The sequence below is a fragment of the Mustelus asterias genome, chromosome 9 (assembly GCF_964213995.1).
Source record: "Mustelus asterias chromosome 9, sMusAst1.hap1.1, whole genome shotgun sequence".
NCBI classification, from domain to species: domain Eukaryota; kingdom Metazoa; phylum Chordata; class Chondrichthyes; order Carcharhiniformes; family Triakidae; genus Mustelus; species Mustelus asterias.
This window is the reverse complement of record NC_135809.1, coordinates 91,121,654-91,144,912: the sequence shown is the minus strand read 5'-3', so window position 1 is coordinate 91,144,912 and position 23,259 is coordinate 91,121,654. Positions and strand designations below refer to the sequence as shown.

The window sequence follows — 23,259 nt, the reverse complement described above, 5'->3', positions numbered from 1 at the left end:
TCACACAAAATTCCGCAGCTCCATTTGTTTGAAGTGTTGGAACCGGAAGTGATAAAATTGGGAGCGAAATAGATTAAATTCTGAATGAAGAAATGGATTTAAATGAAAAGGCGCTGAAAAAACAGCTGGGAAAGGTGAGGCTCAGATTGCGAGACTGACCGAGAGCAAGGGGTGCGAGATGGATAGGGTAGTGGGAGATGGACGGGGAGTGGGAGCGGGAGGAGGGGGGTAGTGAAGGTGGGGCGACAGGTTTCTGCAGCTGAAAGCTGTCATTATGGTCTTCAGAAATAACGAGGGTCTTTGCTCAATTTAAGGTTCCTACTGAGGGAAGGAGGGGGAAAAAGGTGTGACGTTCACTACTGAGATTGAAATACGAAAATTGGAAAGGGGGGAAATGTAGACTGGACTTTTTATTTTCCCAAATCACTCTGAACTTTTCTTTTCAGTACAAATTCCGGGACCTGACCATTGAGGAGCTGAAGATTGTACATCAGAAATTTCCTGACCTTAAATTCTCAATGGACACATACAGTAAGCCTTTCAAATTTTGCTGCAGCGGGCTGATGAATGGCAGATGGAGTTTAATTCAGATAAATGCGATGTGATACATTTTTGTAGATTGAACCAGAGCAGGATTTACTCAGTTAATGGGTTGTATTTTGTGGCAACCTAGAACTGCACCATTGCATGAATCAGTATTCATTGAGTCTCTAAATTTGGCAAGTCACGTAGTTGAGTTCAGTGTTAATGACACCATCTATTGCCATGGAATCCCCTCAAAGCCCAGCTCTCTCAAACATCTTTGTTAGGTTCCATGAGAAACGTGTCTTCAATGGAATGACACCTTGTCTCCTATCCATTCCGTATTTCCGATATGTGGCTGATGCGTTTGCTAAGTTTGAATCCATAGTAGCATGTAATAATTTCCTTGTGTGTCTCAATGGGCTCTTTCCTGCGTTCAAATTCATCTTTGAAAAGGAGCAATCAAATGATCTCCCCTTCTTTAACAAAGTAGTTGAGAAATCTGCCGGAGTTCACTACCATGGTCTATTGCAAGCTTACCTTCACTGGTCAATATATACATCAGAATTCATACAATTCCACTCTCTACAGGATTTGCCTTATCGGCAACCTCGTCAACAGGCATGTAGAGATGCAAGGACTGATCAGGGACAGTCAGCGTGACTTTGTGAGTGGAAAATCATGTCTCACAAATTTGATTGTGTTTTTTGAAGGGGTAACCAAGAAGGTAGATGAGGGCAGTGCAGTTGATTTTGTCTACATGGACTTTAGCAAGGCCTTTGACAAGGTACTGCATGGTAGGTTGTTGCATAAGGTTAAATCTCACTGGATCCACGGTGAGGTAGCTAAATGGATACAAAATTGGCTTGATGACAGAAGCCAGAGGGTGGTTGTAGAGGGTTGTTTTTCAAATTGGAGGCCTGTGACCAGCGGTGTGCCTCAGGGATCAGTGCTGGGTCCACTGTTATTTGTCATGTATATTAATGATTTGGATGAGAATATAGGGGGCATGGTTAGTAAGTTTGCAGATGACACCAAGATTGGTAGCATAGTGGACAGTGAAGAAGATTATCTCGGATTGCAACGGGATCTTGATCAATTGGGCCAGTGGGCTGATGAATGGCAGATGGAGTTTAATTTAGATAAATGCGATGTGATGCATTTTGGTAGATTGAACCAGGGCAGGACTTACTCAGTTAATGGTAGGGCGTTGGGGAGAGTTACAGAACAAAGAGATCTAGGGGTACAGGTTCATAGCTCCTTGAAATTGGAGTCACAGGTGGACAGAGTGGTGAAGAAGGCATTCGGTATGCTTGGTTTAATTGGTCAGAACATTGAATACAGGAGTTGGGACGTCTTGTTGAATTTGTACAAGACATTGGTCAGGCCACACTTGGAATACCGTGTACAGTTCTGGGCACCCTATTATGAAAGGAAATTATTAAACCAGAAAGAGTGCAGAAAATATTTACTAGGATGCTACCGGGACTTGATGGTTTGAGTTATTAGAAGAGGCTGGATAGACTGGGACTTTTTTCTCTGGGAAATAGGGGGCTGAGGCGATCTTATCGAGGTTTATAAAATAATGAGGGGCACAGATCAGCTAGATGGTCAATATCTTTTCCCAAAGGTAGGGGAGTCTAAATTATAGGGCATAGATTTAAGGTGAGAGGGGAGAGATACAAAGGGGTCCAGAGGGGCAATTTTTTCACAGAGGGTGGTGAGTGTCTGGAACAAGCTGCCAGAGATAGTAGTAGAGGCGGCTCCAATTTTGTCTTTTAAAAAGCGTTTAGACAGTTACATGGGTAAGATGGATATAGAGGGATATGGGCCAAATGCGGGCAATTGGGACTAGCTTAGGGTTTTTTTTAAAAAAAGGGCATCATGGACAAGTTGGGCTGAAGGGCCAGTTTCCATGCTATAAACCTCTATGACTCTTATGACTCTAATAGGACCCAAGCCTTTTGCAAGTGCGATACAGAAACAGAGCGTGTCAAAGTTAACCTGCAACATAATGGCTACCCTGATTTTACACTGCAACTTGTGAGCGGGCAGAAGGCTGTTACTTTCGGCCTTGAAAATTGCCCAGTCGACCTCCCATCACCTTGGAAGGGCAAAGTATCTCAAACTTTGGGCAACAGTGAAGGCTAGCAATTTCACACTGCTACAATGCAGTCGCAACATAAGTGGTATTTGCCATGAACAGAATGTTACTGTCAAGCCAGAAAGATGTTCTGCCTATCACACAAAAATGAGCAAAGTGGTACATGAATTTCAGTGTGATGCTAGATTTGTAGGCTGTACATCCCAAAGATTGGTGGATCGTATCATACAGCACGTCCCTCCCACTGTTCGCAATGGGTAAGGTACAGACTGTACCCAACTCGTCCGTACTTGCATAACTCAAAACACAAGTATCCAACATTGGATGTGATTCTGCAATTGAACATAATTTGCTAAATAATCTTCAGTGTACTAAGATTTACAGTGACAACCAATTTAAGATTGTCAGTCAGGCTCGCAGTGTGGCACATTTGCCTGGAAGCTGCACATATTAATACACATGGCCCTGTTCTTTGCAGACAGAAAGAACATGTAAACACATTGTGCCTATTTCAGCTAAACAAAATAGGTGCCAGCCATTCATGGGTTCATTCCTCAGGGCAATGCCTTGACCAACCAGTCAAGCTGCCTGGTTTAAATTTCAAACTATGCTTGAGCGTTAACTATCATTCATCATCAACTGTGCATTCTACATAGCAACACCTACCAATCACCATCCACTTTCCAACCAATAAGCACTCTCTTATACATTATAAATTTGATGTTCCCCTGACAATTGGTATTTTTGCTAATTGTCCTGATGAGTGCACGATGAAAAGTTTTGACAAATAAAAGTTTCATTTTTCAGTAGTATGGAAAAAATTTCTGCACATTGAGTAGTGGGTGACAAATAAGCAGTCTGATAATTTAGCGAATGTGAAGGAGCCGTGCGGGATGGTGGTGAGCAGGATGTTGCTGTCTTTTCTATTGATGTAAATGTGAAATAGGAAAATAGAAAAAAAAGATGTTTTATGTCTTTGGTTCTCAGGTACTGAGTTAGATAGTAAGTGAAACTACAATTGGTGACCATGCCACTGGGCCAGAGAAGAGAAAATTCAGCTTGAGTTCTTCATTCTTGATCCCTCAGCACTGACTCCTGCTGGAAAAATCATGTGTGTATTTGTTAAAAAAGGATTGAATTTGCCTTTGATGTTTTCCGACTGTTGAATAGCTTGTTGGCAGTTTTATGATCCTTGGTCAGTCCTGGGACATTGGGGGAGAAACCAAAAGAGACAATGCTGGAAAATCTCAGCAGGTCCGGCAGCATCTGTAAGGAGAGAAAAGAGCTGACGTTTCGAGTCCAGATGACCCTTTGTCCAAATTGAAACAGACATTGGGGGAGATCTAGTTATGGACCAAAACCTTTTTGTTTTAAGTAAATAAAGGCTGCGATTCAAGGCACCTGCTTTTGGGATAAAACCACAAGATTTCACAGGATTTGAACAAACAAAAAACAAATTTTACTATACAAGTTCAGAAAGATAACTCTTTATTGTGTTACCTGGGTCATATATACATAGATGACTCATAGCTTTCAGTGGCTTATGACATCTATCATGAAGGTATAATGAGCAATTAAAAAGGCAAATAGTATGTTGGCCTTTGAACAAAGATGTCTCACTGCAAATGCATAGAGCCTTGGTAAGACCAGTGCAGTTTTAGTCTCCTTACCTTAGGAAAGATATACCTGCCATAGAGGAGTACAATGAAGGTTCATCAAACTAATTCCTGGGATGCAGGGATTGTCCTATGAGGAAAGGTTAAATAGACTGGGCCTTTATTCTCTGGAGTTCAGAAGAATGAGAGATTATCTATTTCACACATAAAGATTCTTAAATGGCTAGACAGGGTAGATACAGGAAGGGTGTTTCCCCTAACTGGGAGTTGTAGAATCAAGGAACACGGTCTGAGGGTGAAGAATCTTTGGAATTATTTACCCTCGAGGATAATGGAGGCGCAGTCATTGAATATCTTCAAGACTGAAATCATAGATTTCTGTGTTTAAAAATATTAAGGGATTTCGGAATAGTGCAGGAAAATGGTGTTGAAATAAAAGTTCAGCCTTGTAGTGGAACGACTGGACGGCTCCCCATTCTATTTCTTATGTTCTTTCACAATCACTGAATGTCTCAAAGCGTTTTACAGCCAATGAAATATTTTTGAAGTGTGGTCGCTGTTGTAATGTAGGAAACGCACAGTCAATCTGTGCACAGCAAACTCCCCCAAACAACAGTGTGATGATGACCAGAAAGTCTATTTTTGTGATGCCATTTGAGGGATAACTGTTGGCCAGGAAACTGGGGTGAACTTATCCTCCTCCTCCAAGATAATGACCAAGACTATTTTACAATCGCCCAAATGGGTATATGGAGCCTCAGTTTAACTCTGATCCAAAAGACAGCACTTTGAGAGTGTGACTTTTCCATAGTGCTGCAGTAGGATTGTCAGCCTAAACTTTTGTGCTGAAGTCTCTGCAGTGGGACTTGAGCCAGCTGAAACAATGGTCCTATAGGAGTTTGCCACCCATGGGGGAGGAGAGGAGGAAATTGGGCTTTTTTACCCAGATATAAGCGCATTGGTCAACCACAGTTGGGACACACTAACCTATCAGATATACTTTTAATCTGAGTCTCTTTGAATATCATTTTGTGAATAAGCAGCCAGGGCTTGTGATGTAAGTAGAAGTGTGAACTACTCTTCAGTGAATATTTGTACACCAACCCAATGGGGTTCCAGCAGTCAAATGGGACTAAAAAAGATTTCTGTTCAAATTGCAGCTTTCAGCGATGGCTCCCAGAAAGATCTGCTGAGCTTAATTGGAACCATCCCGATTGGATACCAAGGTAAGCTCCTTTCCCCATGTTAGCAGCAAGAGCAGTTCCTGATAGACATCAGAGTAAGTCCCACCCTGTCAGAGAGCAGAATTGTTCTATCAGTAGATGTCTATTCCTGTTGGAGAATCCAGCATTATTACTGGGTATAAAGTGCAATATGCTGAAGAAAAAAAAGCATTTCAAAAAATATGCTTTAACTTGGGCATTACCAATCATGTTTTGCACTCATAATTCCTCATCTTGCATTTCTCTTATTGTCAATGACAAACCTAGATCGACCAGTTCTTCACTCCCATATTCTACAACCCAAAATATTATCTTCAAAAGTCCAAGTTTGGATTAAAATAAAATGTATCACAGACTGCTTTTCTACATTTAAGAAGATATGATGTGAAAATTTCACGTTGCTATAATTGTTTTATTGAAATCCTAATGCTGTAACCACTTGGGCAACATACTATGGAGGTGAGTTGTTGGGGGCAGTATGGTAGCCCATGAACCACTCCCAGCAAAAAAACACATTCAGAAAAGGAAATCTGAAGGGAGAAAGCTGGTTCAGACCACGTAATAAATCTCTTGATCTTTCTGTGCAAGTGCTTATATAATCTTGATGTGACATCATGATCGTTTAATCATGAGGCTAAATCAATGTGTATTTTATAACAACACTACAGTCTAAAGAAGGTCTTTGTCCTTTTTGCTTGTATATTAATGATTATGTACCATAGTTTGAGTGATGATACATTGCATTTTAAAAAATGTCAACCAAGGGATTCACTTCCTTAATAAAATATCACTGAGCGTATACGCCTGAGGGTATACGTAGTGCAGTATATTTTATGCATGAATGATTTGTTGTTTACTATAGCCACATTATATAGATACAGGAACATCTGAGCTTTACTTGGCTTGAATTGAACCAATTCAATTTCTTAATTTTCTTCCATCCTCTCCTAAATCTTCTTTTTGCTATGTGTTGTGCCTGGACATGTCACCCCTCTGTCCCTGACGTTTTGGTAAAATATGTTCGCTGTGTTAATTTTCTATCTTGCGTGGAATTGATTATGTGGAAGATCACCGTTACTATGTTAAGGGAGGACCACCTATTTCATGCCAGGAGATTGCCAACAGAAAAAAAAGAGATGCTATTAGTCTTTTGTTGCTGCTAAATGGATCTTTTCCTCCCAATTTTGTTTGTGCAGGATTTTGTTTTTCCTCAAGCAGAGGGATGTGTTTTCTTGAAAGGTTGGTTCAACTTCATCTAAACTTCGTCAAAATAGCAAGAAACCCAATTTGTATTGTAGAACCAAGCCTGGCAAACATGGTTCAAGTTTGGTCACTGGGTGTTGGAGGACTTGACAACACCACCAGTCTAACCCTACATTCTGCCTGGCTTATACTGGGAGCTACAGGCCAAACCTTTGACACTTGAATTGTAGAGAAGATAACCAGGTCAGGAGGATTTCCAGATGCAAAGTTTCCATTCCCTATCTTCAGGGCCACAGAATTCCACAGACAGGCCAGAAGTTTGCGCTGGAATGTGCAGGATGCCTGCACGTCCCGGTGCAAACGCAATTTCACGGTTGGATGGGAAGCTCTCCCGTGCTCCTATAAAGACCCCTTAAGCCACCTAATGGCCTTTTTGAACCCTGCCTCAATATTTAGGCTGGGAGGCGCCTGTTGTAGCAGGGTGCCAAATGGATAAGGCGAGCATTCGATCCCAGGACAGAATTTAGTGTTGATCTTCAGGCCTCCATCCCTCACTACAAAAGGTCGTGAATGTAGCCCAATCCATCAGGCAAGCCCTCCCATCCATTGAGTCGTTAAGCCTGTCTACACTTCCCACTGCCTCGGCAAAGCAGCCAGCATAATTAAGGACCCCACGCACCCCAGACATTCTCTCTTCCACCTTCTTCTGTCGGGAAAAAGATACAAAAATCTGAGGTTACGTACCAACCAACTCAAGAACAGCTTCTTCCCTGCTGCTGTCAGACTTTTGAATGGACATTAAGTTGATCTTTCTCTACACCCTAGCTATGATTGTAACACTACATTCTGCACTCTCTCCTTTCCTTCTCTATGAACGGTATGCTTTGTATGCGCGCAAGGAACAATACTTTTCACTGTATACTAATACATGTGACAATAATAAATCAAATCAAATCCCCTACCCTTCCATCCCTGGACCACCCTATACTTACCTGAAGTGCAGTCTCAGGACTTAGGCTGAGGCATGGTACTGCAATATCTCTTCTGTCTAGTGCAGCGTGACGTCTGGCCAAGAGCAGGTGCAAGTCCCACCTGCTGTCAGTCAATGTCCAGTTGAGTGTAAAATGGCAGCAGGACCAGTCAGAGGCAGCGGGAATGGCGGGCACCGAACACTCACCTTCCAGGACCATGCCTCAGCTTTGTTTTTAACAAAAATCTTTAGATTAAAAAGGTTTTTTGGTTAAGTATGGAGCTTGTGTACTAAAGTAACTTTCAGGTCTATTTTTCTTTTCTTTGTTATCCAGGGTATTCCTATAATATTCCCGTTCAAATATGGATTCTTGACTCTCATCCTTTTGGTCCACCTATGTGCTTCCTGAGACCGACTTCGAACATGGTCATTCGTGAGGGGAAACATGTGGATGCACAAGGACGCATTTATTTACCATACCTACAACACTGGAGTCACGTAAGGAACCAGAGACAGCAGCAGCAAAGTATAATTGGGAAACTGGCACATGGACAGTATCTGCCAGCAGAGACCAGTGATATGGACATAGAGTGCCAGGCAACATGATACTCAATGTAGCGAAGAATGTGGAAAACTCTGAGTCTGCAGAGACTTAAGACAGAGATGTCTTTGGTATGTGCGGGAGGTGCTGGCCTACAAGAGGCCAGTGGCATTTAATGTTGATCTTCAGGCTTTGAGTAAAATGTATAAGCCGCTGTATTGCACGTGGTGCCAGCAGAAATATTCAAGACTTCATTCCAAAGACTCTACTTCATTTTGAAGACTTGCCCTTAGATGAGAACCCAGGTTGTGCTTTGGATTAGAAAAGGTGGATTTGCAGTGCAAAACTCCTGAACGTGACTGTTCTGTCCAATGCATTTCCCAGTAATGTAAAACATGAGATTTAAGTCATGCTGGGCTGTCATTGCTCCCACCTGCCAATGACAGCCAGGATGGCAGCTGGCAGCAGACAGTTTGGGCCAGTTTCTGCCTTTCTACTGCACACAATGTGTGATGTGACCTGAAGAAAAGACAAGTCGTTAGCTATATTTTCCCTAAAAATGTGCATTAATTGAGTTTTCTTTATCTCTTAAGCCAAAAACAGATGTTACTGGTTTGCTAAATGAAATGATGGCAAAGTTTGAGGAAGCACCACCTTTATACTCAAAGCCCTCATCGGATGAGCTGACCATGGCAGAGCTGAACAGCTATGTGGCTGGTATTTCATCAGGTTTGTGAATTCTTTTCACTCTGGCATGAAAAGATTTAGAACCAGAGGATAATTTTATAATCACCTTCAGTCATCTCTTTCACCAGAAAAACCTATCTAGCTCCCTTTTGTGAACATTGTCTCCCTGGGGGACTGTTCAACCTGCAGACATTCAGATTGCTGTAAGTGAAGAGTAGAAAGGAATGTTGTTGCTTCACTTCCTGCACCTAGTGGAGCACAAGGCAGGCATCCATCTGGTTCCAGAGCTATTTTTTCCTGGAACAGGTCACCTGGCCTCTCAGCAGAGGCTTATAGCTTTCAACATCAAGCATGGCTGACTAGAACACTCCTGCTCTTACTGTCTGTCATTGGCCTCGATTGGAAGGAGTTTGAAAGTTGTTACTCGGCCTGTTGGCCGTGTTATGAGCGCACCTTCCTTAGCCATCAAGTCCCGGACTCAAAACCGAAGTTTCTGACTCAGAAGCAGAGACGCTACCGACTACACCACAAGCATATAAAAAGTGTTCAGGGGACAAAGAGATATTTAGAAAAGATCAGGGCAAACAGTAGTGTTAATTGTATCAAACGAGGTTCAGTATATACAGTTGGATGGTTACTTGAGCACATATAAAGACACATTGACATGGGGTGTGGGTTGAGTTAGGAGGTATATGTCTGAGGTGTTTCACCCCGTGAATAAATCTATTCCAAATAAATACTGGCTCTATTTTCTTCCTTCAGCAACCTGATATCAGGGTTGTACCATAGAATCCCTACACTGCAGAACGAGGCCATCTGGCCCATCAAGTCTGCACCGACTCTCCAAAAGAGCATCCCATTAGGTCCTCCTCTCTCTTCCCTTCCCCCCCCCCCCCCCCCCCAATTCACCTAACCTGCATGGGAGAAAACCCACGCAGACACGGAGAGAATGTGCAAACTTCACAAGACAGTCACCTAAGACTGGAATTGAACCCAGGTCCCTGGGGCTGCCATGCTAACCACTGTTAGTGCTGCCCTTATAACCACATGGGAGAATTTCTTTTAGTATTCCAGCAGTAAAAAAACAGTCAGAAAGATGCAGTAAACTCTGAAAAGATACAACTGGGCTAAAGATGAAGCTAATCTATTTGCCCAAGTGCTCACTGGAGAGGATCCAAGTAATATAGAACATAGAACATAGAACATTACAGCGCAGAACAGGCCCTTCGGCCCACGATGTTGCACCGACCAGTTAAAAAAAAAACTGTGACCCTCCAACCTAAACCAATTTCTTTTCGTCCATGAACCTATCTACGGATCTCTTAAACGCCCCCAAACTAGGCGCATTTACTACTGATGCTGGCAGGGCATTCCAATCCCTCACCACCCTCTGGGTAAAGAACCTACCCCTGACATCGGTTCTATAACTACCCCCCCTCAATTTAAAGCCATGCCCCCTCGTGCTGGATTTCTCCATCAGAGGAAAAAGGCTATCACTATCCACCCTATCTAAACCTCTAATCATCTTATATGTTTCAATAAGATCCCCTCTTAGCCGCTATCCACCCTATCTAAACCTCTAATCATCTTATATGTTTCAATAAGATCCCCTCTTAGCCGCCGTCTTCCCTAAACCATATGTGTCCAGACACTGATCCCTGGGGTGTATCCCATTCATTATTTGCTCCTTGCCAGATACATCCACTTCCTACCCTTGAGCCCGCTTCTAATCTATTCCTAACTTTTATCCTGAATCCTCACAGCTTTAAAGGTCTTTCATCCTTTACATTGTAAGCTTGTTTCCTATACATCAAGGTACACCACGTAGGTCTCATCTGTATTCCACAGAGGGCTACTTGTATGATAATCTAATAAACAGCAGTAAACATGGACTCTGCAGGAAATATCTAGCCTCATCAACATCCTTGACCTTTTTTAAGGAAGTAACTTGAAGTAGACTATGAAAAGCACGTCAATGTATTATACCTTGATGTATATATTTATTTTAATGACTTCAGTAAAGGATGACAGACTATTAATGTTTAAAGCTATGGGGATTCAGGGAAAAAGGATGGGAATGGATAAGAAATTGTCTGAAGAATAGAATGTGGGGGCATGTGCTGGCCAGAAGGATTGGGGAGGGGCTACCTCAGCGATTAGTGTTTTGACCTCCACTGCTCCTAATTTATATTAATCATTCGAGTTTAGAAGCAAAATGCAAATTGGTCAGATTTGCAGCTGGTATCAAACAAGGAAGAGCTTCAAATATGTAAAGTAAGTGTGCAGATGAAATTTAACCCAGACAAATGTGAAGTGCTGGAAAAGGGAAGAAAATAGTTGACATTAATACTCGGGATGATATTGAATTACTGAGGATGAACTCAATGGGATCTAGGGATATTAAAATGTGCAAAACTGCAATTAGCAAAGCCAAAGAATGCTGAACTATAGATAATAAGTTGGGGCAAAGTCAGGCTGTAATATAACAATGCGTGGAAGTGTGATATGATTCTAATCTTCACGTGCAGGTCTGTCTGATGTCAGCCTTCAGCCAAAAACAGAAGCTGGTAACCAACACTTTGGAAAAGTTACAGTGCTTGGTGGTGGTGATTTGGGAATGGCCTGTGCCATGAGCATCTTAGCAAAGGTAAAGAAGTTAAACTGATATATTCATGTCTAGGGGTAGACTGCCCAAGACTGAATTACAGCTCTCTTTGTTATATAATATTGGTGGCACAGAAACAGACCATTCTGTCCAACTTCACTGTTGCTGGGTCAAACTCTTGGACTGCGCTGTGGTTGTACCTACTACATACAGACTGCAGTGGTTCAAAAATGCAACTCACCACCACCTTCTCGGGGGCATTGAGGGATGCGCAACAAATAGCGTCGTAGCTGGCAATACACACTTCCTGTGAAAGAATACATTTTAAAACAGGTCTATCAGGTGTTCATGCTCCACATTAGCCAAGAAACACTTAATATGTAAAGTTTAGGAAAGAAATAAAACAGAACATTAGATAAGCGGGCAGGGAACAACAAAAGTCAATCATCAAGGAATATAAAAATAAATAGTAAAGTATTCCACGACATGTAAATAATGGGACAGGGGATAGACATGATAAATTCACAGGTAATGACAGATAAATGGAAGAAATATTAGATAATTACTTGCCTCATTGCCTGGTACGTGTATGGCAGGAATGTTACTTGCTACTAATCAGCCCAAGCCTGAATGTGGTCCAGGTCTTGCTGCATGTGGATATTGATTGTTTCAGTATCTGAGGAGTCATGAAACGTGCTGAGCTTTGTGCAGTCATGAGCGAACATCCCCACTTCTGACCTGATGATGGAGTGTTGATGAAACAGCTGAAGATGGTTGGGTCTAGGGCACTATCCTGAGGCATTCCATATTTTTACTAAAGTTATTAATTGTGCAAACTGGAATCAATCTGGAAAACCTGGCAATAAAATTGGCCAGCTGCCAACCTGAAAGAGTTTGTGGTAAAAACTTAAGGTAATTATAAAGCAGCAAAATGTAAAGTGGCCTTTAAATTATAGTTATATACCATTTTGAAATTGCTTAACAGATGCACGCCATGGTTTATGTGCCACATGAATCTCTAGTCTTCCTTTCTCAATTTGCATTCCGTTCTCTCGCAAGTTTTTATCTAGCTTCCCCTTAATTGTACCTACACTATTTTCTTCAACTACATCATGTGGTCACAAATTCCACTTTCTAACTCTTTCTCTGGGTAAACAATTTCACCTGAATTCCTTATTGCATTTATTGGTGACTTTCTTATTCCTACAGCCTAGAGTTTTGGATTTCCCCAGATAAGCTTCCTGTAAAATTCCTTGATAATTTTTAAGTCTCAAATAAATTGCTCTATGTTGGGCCTGAAACAATGGCATTGTAACTTTGATGCAGAAAGCTGTCAGTCCAAAATGGATTCAATAAACTCAGTTTCACCCTGATTGCTTAGGTGCATCAGGGTGTTTCAGGCTCAGCTGTAAGGCCATAGTTGAATGGCCAGCTGAAATTCACTGTCTAAGCTTGAAAATGAAGAATAGATGAGGTACTGGAGGGTTACCAACGCCAATATATGTATCCAATCTATGGGAGGGAACAAGAATATTGGAAGAACAAAATCCTTCAGATCCTTGTAACTTTTGTGTGTGTCTCTCTCTCTCTCTCTCTAGGATGTCGTAGAAAAGTTGGTGTTCATCCCGACCTCAGATAATACCATGAAGGGTGGAATCCTGGATTTGGAGATCTTTAGTCTGCCCAGAGTTGAACTCAGCAAAGGTTTGTGTCAGCTGATCCAGAAATCCAGCAGAAAATCTTCAACTCTTTCTCTTTTTATCAAAAAGAAACAGTCATATAATCTCCTTAAACAAGGGCCAATAAGCTGAGGTTATCTCCACTTTAAAGAGGATTTTTGGAACAAACTCTTTTCCAAACACAAGGGCAATTAGGGATGGGCAATAAATGCCGAGCCAGTAACATAGACATCCCGTAAACGAATAAACAAGATGCGGTAAAAGCAAAATACTGCACATGCTGGAATCTGAAAGAGAACTATAAAATGCTGGAAAATCTCAGCATGTCTGACAGCATCTGTGGAGAGAGAATAGAACCAACATTTTGAGTCTGGATGACCCTTTGTCAGAGCTCTGCTTTTGAAACAAGATAGGATAACTGTTCTCTTCTCTTTCCTCCAGATTTCTCAGGTTCAGCAGGTTCCAACGTGGTGATTGTCACTGCAAACACCTGGGGCGGTGAGGAGTCCTACCTGAAAGCGTTACAAAGCAACGTGGATCTGTTCAGGACAATCATTCCCAATACAGTGCGATACAGTCCCAACTGTGTGCTGATCATTGCCTCCCAGCCAGGTACACAGCCCATCAGTGTTTAGAGTATTTACTGGGTGGTGCAGCATGGATTTATTAGACAGTAGGAAGGCATTTACAGTTAGTGCTAGTTGCAGGGGTGTCATAGTTACATTGGAATATAGAGTAGCGATCCTGGTCACAAGTAGCAAAACAGAAAAGCATTCCCTGTAATTCCAGGTCCTATTGAAGGTCAGGGTAAAGGGTGGGTGTGTAAAGACTGTTCATCCATGCCGCCTGGAACTATAGCACAGTGGTTAGCACTGCTGCTTCACAGCTCCAGGGACCTGGGTTCGATTCCCGGCTTGGTCACTGTGTGGAGTTTGCACATTCTCCTCGTGTCTGCGTGGGTTTCCTCCAGGTGCTCCGGTTTCCTCCCACAGTCCAAAGATGTGCGGGTTAGGTTGATTGGCCATGCTAAAAAATTGCCCCTTAGTGTCCTGGGATGCGTAGATTAGCGGGATTAGTGGATAAAATATGTAGGGATATGGGGGTAGGGCCTGGGTGGGATTGTGGTCGGTGCAGACTCGATGGGCCGAATGGCCTCTTTCTGTACTGTAGGGTTTCTATGAGATTGGTGGTTACTTTGGAGTTTATGTTTGGGAGTACAAATTCCAGGTGTCTAATAGAAGGGAGTAACGTGTGTTGAACAGTTTGCTGGTTACAGAGGGTCCGAGAGAGCACAGGTTATATGGGGGAAAGTTGCAGTATCTCATCATGCCTCAGTGTTTGATCTTTGCTGTTTGGTCTGCTAGTTGATGTGATGACGTATGTGAGCTGGAAGCTGAGTGGGTTTCCTTCACACCGCGTGGTTGGGACTGGCTGTAACTTGGATTCCCAGCGCTTCCAGTCCATCCTGGGGAAATCCTTAAAAACACCAGTTGGAAAGGAGGCCTGGATCATTGGCGAGCATGGGGACAATGAAGGTATGTGATTAGAATGTTATCCAGATTGATAATATATACTCAGCTGAGTTTATAGTGGCCTTGCAGAGAATGGCAGATGGTCTCAACATCGGTCTTGTCGATCATGAAAATAAAATTCCAGAAAGCTTCATTTAATTCTTTCCTCCGGTGAATCTTTGCTCAGAAATCCCTGTTTGAACTGAGTTCCAGATGCTGACTCTTCCTCCTCTATTAGTCAAGTGTTGAATCATCCATGTGAAAATTTAAAGGGATAGGAATTGATTTTTCTGCCTACTTGGGTATGTGCCATAGAGGAATAGAGGACTTTTTATACGTTGGAATATCTGATTTGTTGTTATGATATAAAATAATAGAATATTTGATAACTGGTTTAGTCGTGATCAATAATCCTTGGCACTGTGTGCCAAATACTTCAAATATTCGAATGTGTTTTTCAGTGGCTGTATGGCGGGGCTCTGGAATGGGTGGTGAGCAAAGTAACAACCCAGACATAATCTCAGACCATAACAAACACGAGCAGCTGGTACACAGGTAGGAAGATTCAGCAACTCAGAAGCTCTGTTGAAATTCTAGCCATTTCGGGGACATTTTTCAGTTTTTCCCGGGATTCCTGACTCTGCAGTTTAATTCCCCCTTTCTCCACAGGAGAATAATTTCACAGGTTAAGTGGTTATTCTCTATTTGTGAGACTAGCCATTGTGAGGTGTAACAGAGGCTTCACAGCTGAGCCCGACCCTTACCTGAGGCTTTCACTGCCGAGCACTCCCAGTCAATGTGGACAGAATTCTCCCATTGGGACTAAATCCCGTGGCAGAAGCAGGGACAGGGAATATTTCCCGTTGGGGAGGGTGACAGGCAAACATGCCCTGTCTTTCCTCCTAGGCATAATTATTTATGTATCTGAGAGCTTTGCACCGTGTTCTGTGGCGGGCTGGGCATTGCTGATCTACCATTGAAGAGAGGAAGGTGGACCTCCTTGGTGACACTGAAGCTAGAAGCTCCACCTGAAAGATGTTCCACCACCCACTGCTGTGATCTAGAGTCACTGGTGGCCTCCATCCCAAACTTCATAAGCAGCTCCAGGCCACCTTCAGATAAGTCCTGACTTCTGCATACCACGTTGGTCCAGATGTGTTCTGGCCTGGTGTGTTTTCCTGCTGCTATTGTGGAGAATTGGGCATAGGGGGCAAGATTCCGGTCGAGCTTTCACCTGCATCCCATTGGCAGGATGCAAATCCGTTTCATGCCGCCCTCCACTAGAATTCCCAACCCACCATGGCGGGCAGCATTGGAAGATCCTGCTTACATTTCATTTTTGGGCCTCTTGCTGAATCCTGCCCACCATTGATGCTGCCGATGAGGCTTGGGAGAATTCTTGGGAGCCCAAGTAATCATTCTCCTCCATCAGCTATGAGAAAAAAGGTAGATTTTCCTTTAATATAGTGCCTCTCAATCCTTCAGAACGTCAGTGTTTTACAGCCAATGCCGTACATTTAGAGTATAGTCATGGTTGTAATTAGAAAACTGAGTCCGATTTTAATGTTTAGACTGCAGCCCACCTTGAACCTTCTGGTTTGTACTCTTCAGTTTCACCAACTGAAACTTCCTGCTGAGATTTAATAGTATTCAGTCTGGTCCAGAGTTTGGAAAAAGTCTGTCAAAAACAATTTTCCAGCGATTACAGATTCAAACCCATTGATGTTTATGTTTCAGGGTTATGAAAGGATTAAAAGAGAAGGGTCAGAGGTCATGGTCGGTTGGTCTGTCCGTGGCTGATTTAACTGAGACTATCCTGAGAAACCTGGGCCATTCACATTCCGTTTCCACCCTGGTGAAGGTGAGAGATAGCAGAATGACGAGGTGTCTGGGAGAATGCAGCATTCCCTCAGACATGAAGGTTATGGGGGTTGGGGGACAGATGGCAGGAATTGCTCTGACTGATTGCCAGCAATGGTCTATATGCACACCCAGATTGCCTTGGGAGAGGGACCATGCAATGTTAGTAATGCCTGAGGCCTTTCGCAACTGGTGAACTCTACAGGACATGGACTGCATATTCGATTATGAAAATGAAGCAATTATTGAGTTTTATTTTATCTTTCTACTTTGGACCAGTTGTATAAGTGTTTTGTTATGGTTAAAGTGCCCTAGTCAGATTGAGGGGTCTGATTCTTGGAGTCCCAGTGTCATGCTTTTTGATCCAATTAAAATGGTCCTGAAGGATTATATATGGGTGTAGTTGTACTGGATCCACAGCATCTTGGTGTGTCTGACTGCCAGCAGGTAGAACATCACAGTGAAACCTAGTCTCAACCTCAGGCAAAAGCAGCACCTCTCCAGCTTGATTGTAATATGTAGCAAAATAGTTCAAACAAATAGAATGTGGAGATTCATAGCAAGAACAGTGGAGTAATTCAATACTGAGGCTTCATGTTGCTCATTGGATACTGTGAGCAACCTTGATCACCACATATAAAAGGGGATATAGATGTGTTGGAAAGGGTACAGAGGAGAGCAACAAGAATGATTCCAAGTGTTGAAGGAATAAATTGTAAAAGCCTGATTACAGCATCTCGAGCCATATCATCTAAAAAGATGTTGATTAAGGAAAATTGCAATAAGATACGCAACATATTATTTGAAAACGAGAAGGGCAACCAAGAATGGTGTGTCGGGCTAGAGGACATAAACCCCCTTCCCCAATAAGGATATATTAGCAACAGAGGGGGTGCAGCATAGATTCATCAGAGGGGGCTACAATAGTTGGATTATGAGGATAGGTTGCATTCACTTAACCTCTATCCTTAAGGGAATACAAGCTAACGGGTTGATCTGATTGTGGTAAGATGATTAAAGAAGTTGATAAAAGATGATTAGCGATCGGTTGTTCAGGATTAATGTCGAGAAGCACTAGTTCACAGAGGAATTTTGTTACTTCCGCCCCTCCCAAAAAAAAGCTCCTAAGTCTCGATCAATTAAAAATTCAAAACTGGATTGAGATCTTTGTTACTTCAGGGTAGTTAAGGGTTATGGAACCAAGGCAGTTAGATTGAGTCAAGATACAGATTAACATTGATGTAATTCAATGGCAGAATTGGCTGATGGGATTGAGTGGCCTGTTCATGTTCCTATGTTCCTTTCTTCTGAAGAACTTGGTGATAAATGTTTGGAATGATGCACCACATAAGGTGAAGTTAAAGATATTTATGATCATTCAGAGTACAGTCAGATGCTGGGCTATATTAATTGGTGTATGAGAGCATCGGTTGGCTGAATGGCCTTCTCTCAGTCTTCCCTATTCTCGTGTTAAGTTGAGCTTTCTCTACACCCTAGCTATGACTGTAACACCACATTCTGCACTCTCTTGTTTCCTTCTCTAAACGGTATGCTTTGTCTGTATAGCGCAAGAAACAATACTTTTCACTGTATGCTAATACAGTGACAATAATAAATCAAATCAATGTTAAGTGCAGAATAAGCACTGGCGAAACAGGAAACTGGCTGTATTCTGTTCCTGAAATTGGAGTTGTTTGAAACAAGCAAATTCTGTTGACTAGTGAGCTGATTTCAGGTTGATTTAATTGCAGAGTCTGGGAGTTTTGGATGACTGTGTATGTGAGCACTGGAGGGAGGGGTGGAAAACGCTGTATCACTGTTTAGCCTGCCCATTCTCTGGTATGGGCTTTGCTCTTCATTCTGTGAGAATTAACCCAGGTTCTATTCTCCCCACAGGGCTGGTACGGAGTCAGTGACGAGGTATTCCTCAGCTTGCCATGCATGTTGACCATGGCTGGAGTGGTGAGTGTAACCACACCAAAGCTATCAGAGAATGAGGAAGCAAAGCTGCGGAGCAGTGCGGCAACCCTCCAAAACTTTCTTCAGCAGCTAAAAATTTAAGTTGCTGATTGAAACAAGCATAAGCGATAGATAACAAAGCTGAGGAACGTACATCAACTTCAGTGTTAGTGCCCTGGTCCTGTCCTAGAAGCCCAGACCTTGAGACTGACAGCTGCTTGCCCTTGATATACGTGTAACCACTGACTCTATAATAACCGCTGCTGTCCTTTACTTAGCTCTACATAAAGGTGTTAGCTTGACTCAGTTAGTAGCATTTTCTATTCAGATGTATGCTAAAAGATCCTGTAGATCTAGCTGCCTGTGGAAGGATGTTCTCCAATCCTCTTGGTGAACACTCATCTCTTCAGTGCTGTCAAGCAGCACAAATTAACTGGTACGTTTAACCTTGGTGGGATCTTCCAAAATGGCAGTCACATGTGCAATTAATAATTACCAAGGCGGCACAGCAGTTAGCACTGCTGCCTCACAATGCCAGGGACCTGGGTTCGATTCCCGATTTGGGTCACTGTCTGTGCGCAGTCTGCACGTTCTCCCCGTGTCTGCTCCGGTTTCCTCCCACAGAAAGATGTGCTGGTTAGGTACATTGGCCGTGCTAAATTCTCCCTCAGTGTACCTGAACAGGCACCGGAGTGTGGCGACTAGGGGAATTTCACAGTAACTCCATTGCAGTGTTAATGTAAGCCTACTTGTGACACTAATAAATAAACTCCACCTTCGTTGTGAAATTAAGCTTAAGTGGAAATGCAGGGTTTTTTTCCACCCCACAATCGTGTTCTCAGTGTGACTGAGTTCCCCAGGTGGACCTACGGCTGATTCAGAATGAATGTCACTGACATGGAATGCCACAGCTGAGGCTGTACAAGAGAACTGGCTGAGCCGTCATCCCACCAGCTACATGACAACATGTCTGACTCTCTCATCCACAAGTCATCATAAATATGAACAGCAACAGTTAATTTAATAAGCAAGATTTATGTTAGTGTTGATTTTGTTTGATTACTATGGATGATTTTACAATGCATTAAATATGTTTCCTTGTATTAATATTTATAATATGAAAATGATTATACTTTTGTTTCTGGCATGAATTAATTTACTTACGAGATTTGATTTTACAAATGCTCATAAATTTATTACAAAATTACAATTGTGAAAAAGCAGAGAAGTGTTTATTGATGTATGTGAGTATAGGTTATAGCTGGCTGGTTGTGTGACGTCACTAGAGGGGAAGAAATAGATGGGCCAATGGTTGAAGACTACAAAGTGCATCAGCATGAACAACTGGGAAACATTTCCTCAAGCCCCCAAAATAATTGAGTTGATCAGAAATCCATTTGTAAACATTGACCACATTTAAGACGTCAAAGAAATGGACAAAATGTTGTGGAGATTGCATCGGGCAGGTTACTAATCAATGAGAGATGTTTGGACATTTTGCACCACATTTAATCTGAAAATCCTGTACTTATCAATACACCTCAGAAGCACCTGCTGCTGTAACAAACGACAGAGAAATGGCATTTTCAACACTTACGGATCTGAAGACGAAGAGAAACTTGTTGGACTTGGAGCTCGAAATTAGACTGAGGTTCTGAGTTCGGAGCCAGAAATCATCCCATTGGTGCCTCTTTAAAAATTGTGCCAACCCTCACAATCATTTTAATGCAATGGCAAGCCAAAGGAGGTAAGGACCGTGAAGTGACCCACGGGGTCTTTTGTCCCACCGAAGTGAATGAACAAGTTTGAGAAACACTGCTGTAGGTACACCTCACAAGGTGCCGTTTTGTCACTACTGGTTGTGAGAAACCTGTGTACACCTGCCGAGCTCAACAGCAAGTGGTAATGACATTGGAGATAAAGTATCTTTAATGATGGCTTTTATCACAGATCTGAAACAGTGGTCTGGCTGGAAGGTTTTGGAGCAAAGTAGTAGCTATTGATTTTATTGTATGTCTTGTTAACTACATTTCCACTTGAATCTTTTTTTATTTGTTCAGGGGATATGGGTGTTGCTGGCTGGCCCAACATTTATTGCCCATCCCTAATTGCTATGAGCTGTGGGTCTGGAGCCACATGTAGGCCAGATCGGGTAAGGATAGCAGATTTCCATCCCTAAAAAACATTAGTGAACCAGATGGATTTTCATAACAATTGGCAATGGTTTAATCATCATCATTAAACTTGTAATTCTAGACATTCTTAAAAACTGAATTCAAATTCCACCATCTGCCATAGCAGGATTTGAACTCTGGCATTACCCTGGGTCTCTAGATTACTGGTCCAGCGAGAGTACCATGATGCCACCAGCTCCCCATCTTCATATTCTTCCTCTATGACTGACTGTCATCTCTGTGCTGCCTTTGAATGCTTCAGTTTCACCCCCATGTGACCTGCACACCAGCAACATAGTACCATTGGCATGCTCTGTGATCTACTGTCCCTACTGCTGTTCAGGACTAAAGGAGGGGGTTGATCAGTAAGTAGGAGTTTCTACAGAAATGTTAGTGAAGATAACTGTGTCTCTGGTCACTGCAGCATATTCAAATCATTAGTTAACTCTTTAAGCCTTACAAAACTCTCCCTACATTCCCTGCCCCCTATCCCCTTCCGCCAATACAAAATAGAAAGCCCATGCACTTGCAGACAGTCTTCCCCTGCAATCACTGAAGTGGCAGTAGTGGATACCTTCTGCCTTTTATTAATATTCAGATACTGTCTGACGTGAGTATTTTCAGCATTTTCTGTTTTTATTTAAGTAGAAGCTGATAGCTTATTTTAGTGTCAATTACAAAGTATTAAATTTCATATTTTGACTGTACCTCAAATAAAATTAATGGTTCATATAAATAAAATAATGTAATTCATAACATTTGGAAGTAAATTACAAACAGAATTATGCTTTGACTTCAAGGTGTTTCATTTCAGTATTCTCCATTCTCCAACCCTGAACAGTTTCTCCCAACAATGTCTTCCGAAATGCACCATCAGTGTGTCAAATTCTGGGTTATTCCTCGACTCCTGTTGCTCCATTCCACCAATGGCAGTCATTCGCTTCTTTGGCTTCTTTTGAGGTGGGAGAGGGAGAGCTTCAAGTTTTTGGGTGTCCAGATCACCAACAATGTGTCCTGGTCCCCCATGCCAACACTATAGTTAAGAAAGCCCATCACGCCTCTACTTTCTCAGAAGACTATGGAAATTTGGCATGTCAGCTACGACTTTCACCACCTCTTACAGATGCACCATAGAAAGCATTCTTTCTGGTTGTATCACAGCTTGGTATGGCTCCTGCTCTGTCCAAGACCACAAGGAACTACAAAAGGTCGTGAATGTAGCCCAATCCATCACGCAAACCAGCCTCCCATCCATTGACTCTGTCTACACTTCCCGCTGCGTCGGCAAAGCAGCCAGCATAATTAGGGACCCCACGCACCCCGGACATTCATTCTTCCACCTTCTTCCGTTGGGAAAAAGATACAAAAGTCTGAGGTCATGTACCAACCGATTCAACAGCTTCTTCCCTGCTGCTGTCAGACTTTTGTATGGTCCTACCTTGCATTAAGTTGATCTTTCTCTACATCCTAGCTATGACTATGACACTACATTCCACACTTTCTCGTTTCCTTCTCTATGAATGGTATGCTTCATCTGTATATCGTGCAAAAAAAAACAACTCACTTTTTGTTAATACATGCGACAAATCAAATCAAAAGGAATAAAACAAAAAGCTCTAAGAAATCTCATCCCCAGCTCAGTCCCCTCTCCCCCCTCTGCTGGTATGATTCTATCTCCGATTCTCTAAAGGACGGTGACTATAAGGTAGCAACTTTCTTATCTGCTCAGTATAGAGGTGAAGGGTAAACTGGGGGAATGGTATGAAGGCTGGAATTAATGAAACTCAAAATTCAGTGCAGGGTCGTTTTTTTCATTATGGGTTTTGTTGTGGATCTAGACTTGGGCATGTGGAGCACAATCTTGACATTTGGGGCAATGTAAAAGGTAATTTAGCAAAGAGCAAGCAGGGATGTTAGAACTTGAGAAATAGGAATAGATTGTATGATTTCTCAAACCTCCACTATTCAATACAATCACAGCTGATCATCGGTCTTGACTTCACACCTCCACCCACTCCTCATATTCCTTGATTCCTTGAAAACCAAAAATATGACTATACTAGCTTTCAGTTTATTCAATAATGGAGCATCCATACTCGTCTGATGTGGAGAATTCCAAATACGCCCAGTCCTTTTGATGAAAAACATTTCTCATAGAATCCCTGCAGTGCAAAAGGAGGCCATTCGGCCCATCGAGTCTGCAGCAGCCACAATCCCTCCCAGACCTATTCCCATAACTGCACATATTTACCCTGCTAATCCTCTGACACTAGGGTCAATTTAGCCTGGACAATCAACCTAACCCGCACATCTTTGGACTGGGAGGAAACCAGGACACCTGAAGGAAACCCGCACACACACTGGGAGAATGTGCAATCTCCACACACACAGTGACCTGAGGCCGGAATTGAACCCGGGTCCCTGGCGCTGTGAGGCAGCAGTGCTAACCACTGTGCTGCCCATTCTCCTCATCTCGATCTTAAATGATCGAATATAAAAGACTTCAGGAGAATGCCAAGCAATTAGATTCATGAGTGAATGAATTAGGTGCAATTTCAATTGCAGAAATGTGAAGAATTATATTTTAGGAAAAAATCCAAGGAGT

General features: G+C 42.4%; 1 protein-coding gene across 1 annotated transcript; it reads left to right on the top strand.

The window, feature by feature from the left end:
- Positions 1-21,440, top strand: uevld (UEV and lactate/malate dehyrogenase domains). The gene is made up of 12 exons (XM_078220520.1): positions 1-134; positions 447-531; positions 5,403-5,468; positions 7,973-8,136; positions 8,773-8,908; positions 11,395-11,513; positions 13,070-13,175; positions 13,592-13,762; positions 14,515-14,685; positions 15,123-15,216; positions 16,399-16,522; positions 18,418-21,440. The coding sequence occupies exons 1-12, from the start codon at positions 93-95 to the stop codon at positions 18,580-18,582; spliced, it is 1,443 nt and encodes a 480-aa protein (XP_078076646.1). The 5' UTR covers positions 1-92; the 3' UTR covers positions 18,583-21,440.
- Positions 21,441-23,259: the final 1,819 nt, after the last annotated feature.

Excerpts from the sequence above, each read along its gene's own strand:
- uevld (XM_078220520.1), top strand. The coding sequence starts at position 93 with ATGGATTTAAATGAAAAGGCGCTGAAAAAACAGCTGGGAAAG. Across the intron at positions 532-5,402 it reads ATTCTCAATGGACACATACA|CTTTCAGCGATGGCTCCCAG; the intron begins GTAAGCCTTTCA and ends TTCAAATTGCAG. Across the intron at positions 16,523-18,417 it reads CCGTTTCCACCCTGGTGAAG|GGCTGGTACGGAGTCAGTGA; the intron begins GTGAGAGATAGC and ends TTCTCCCCACAG.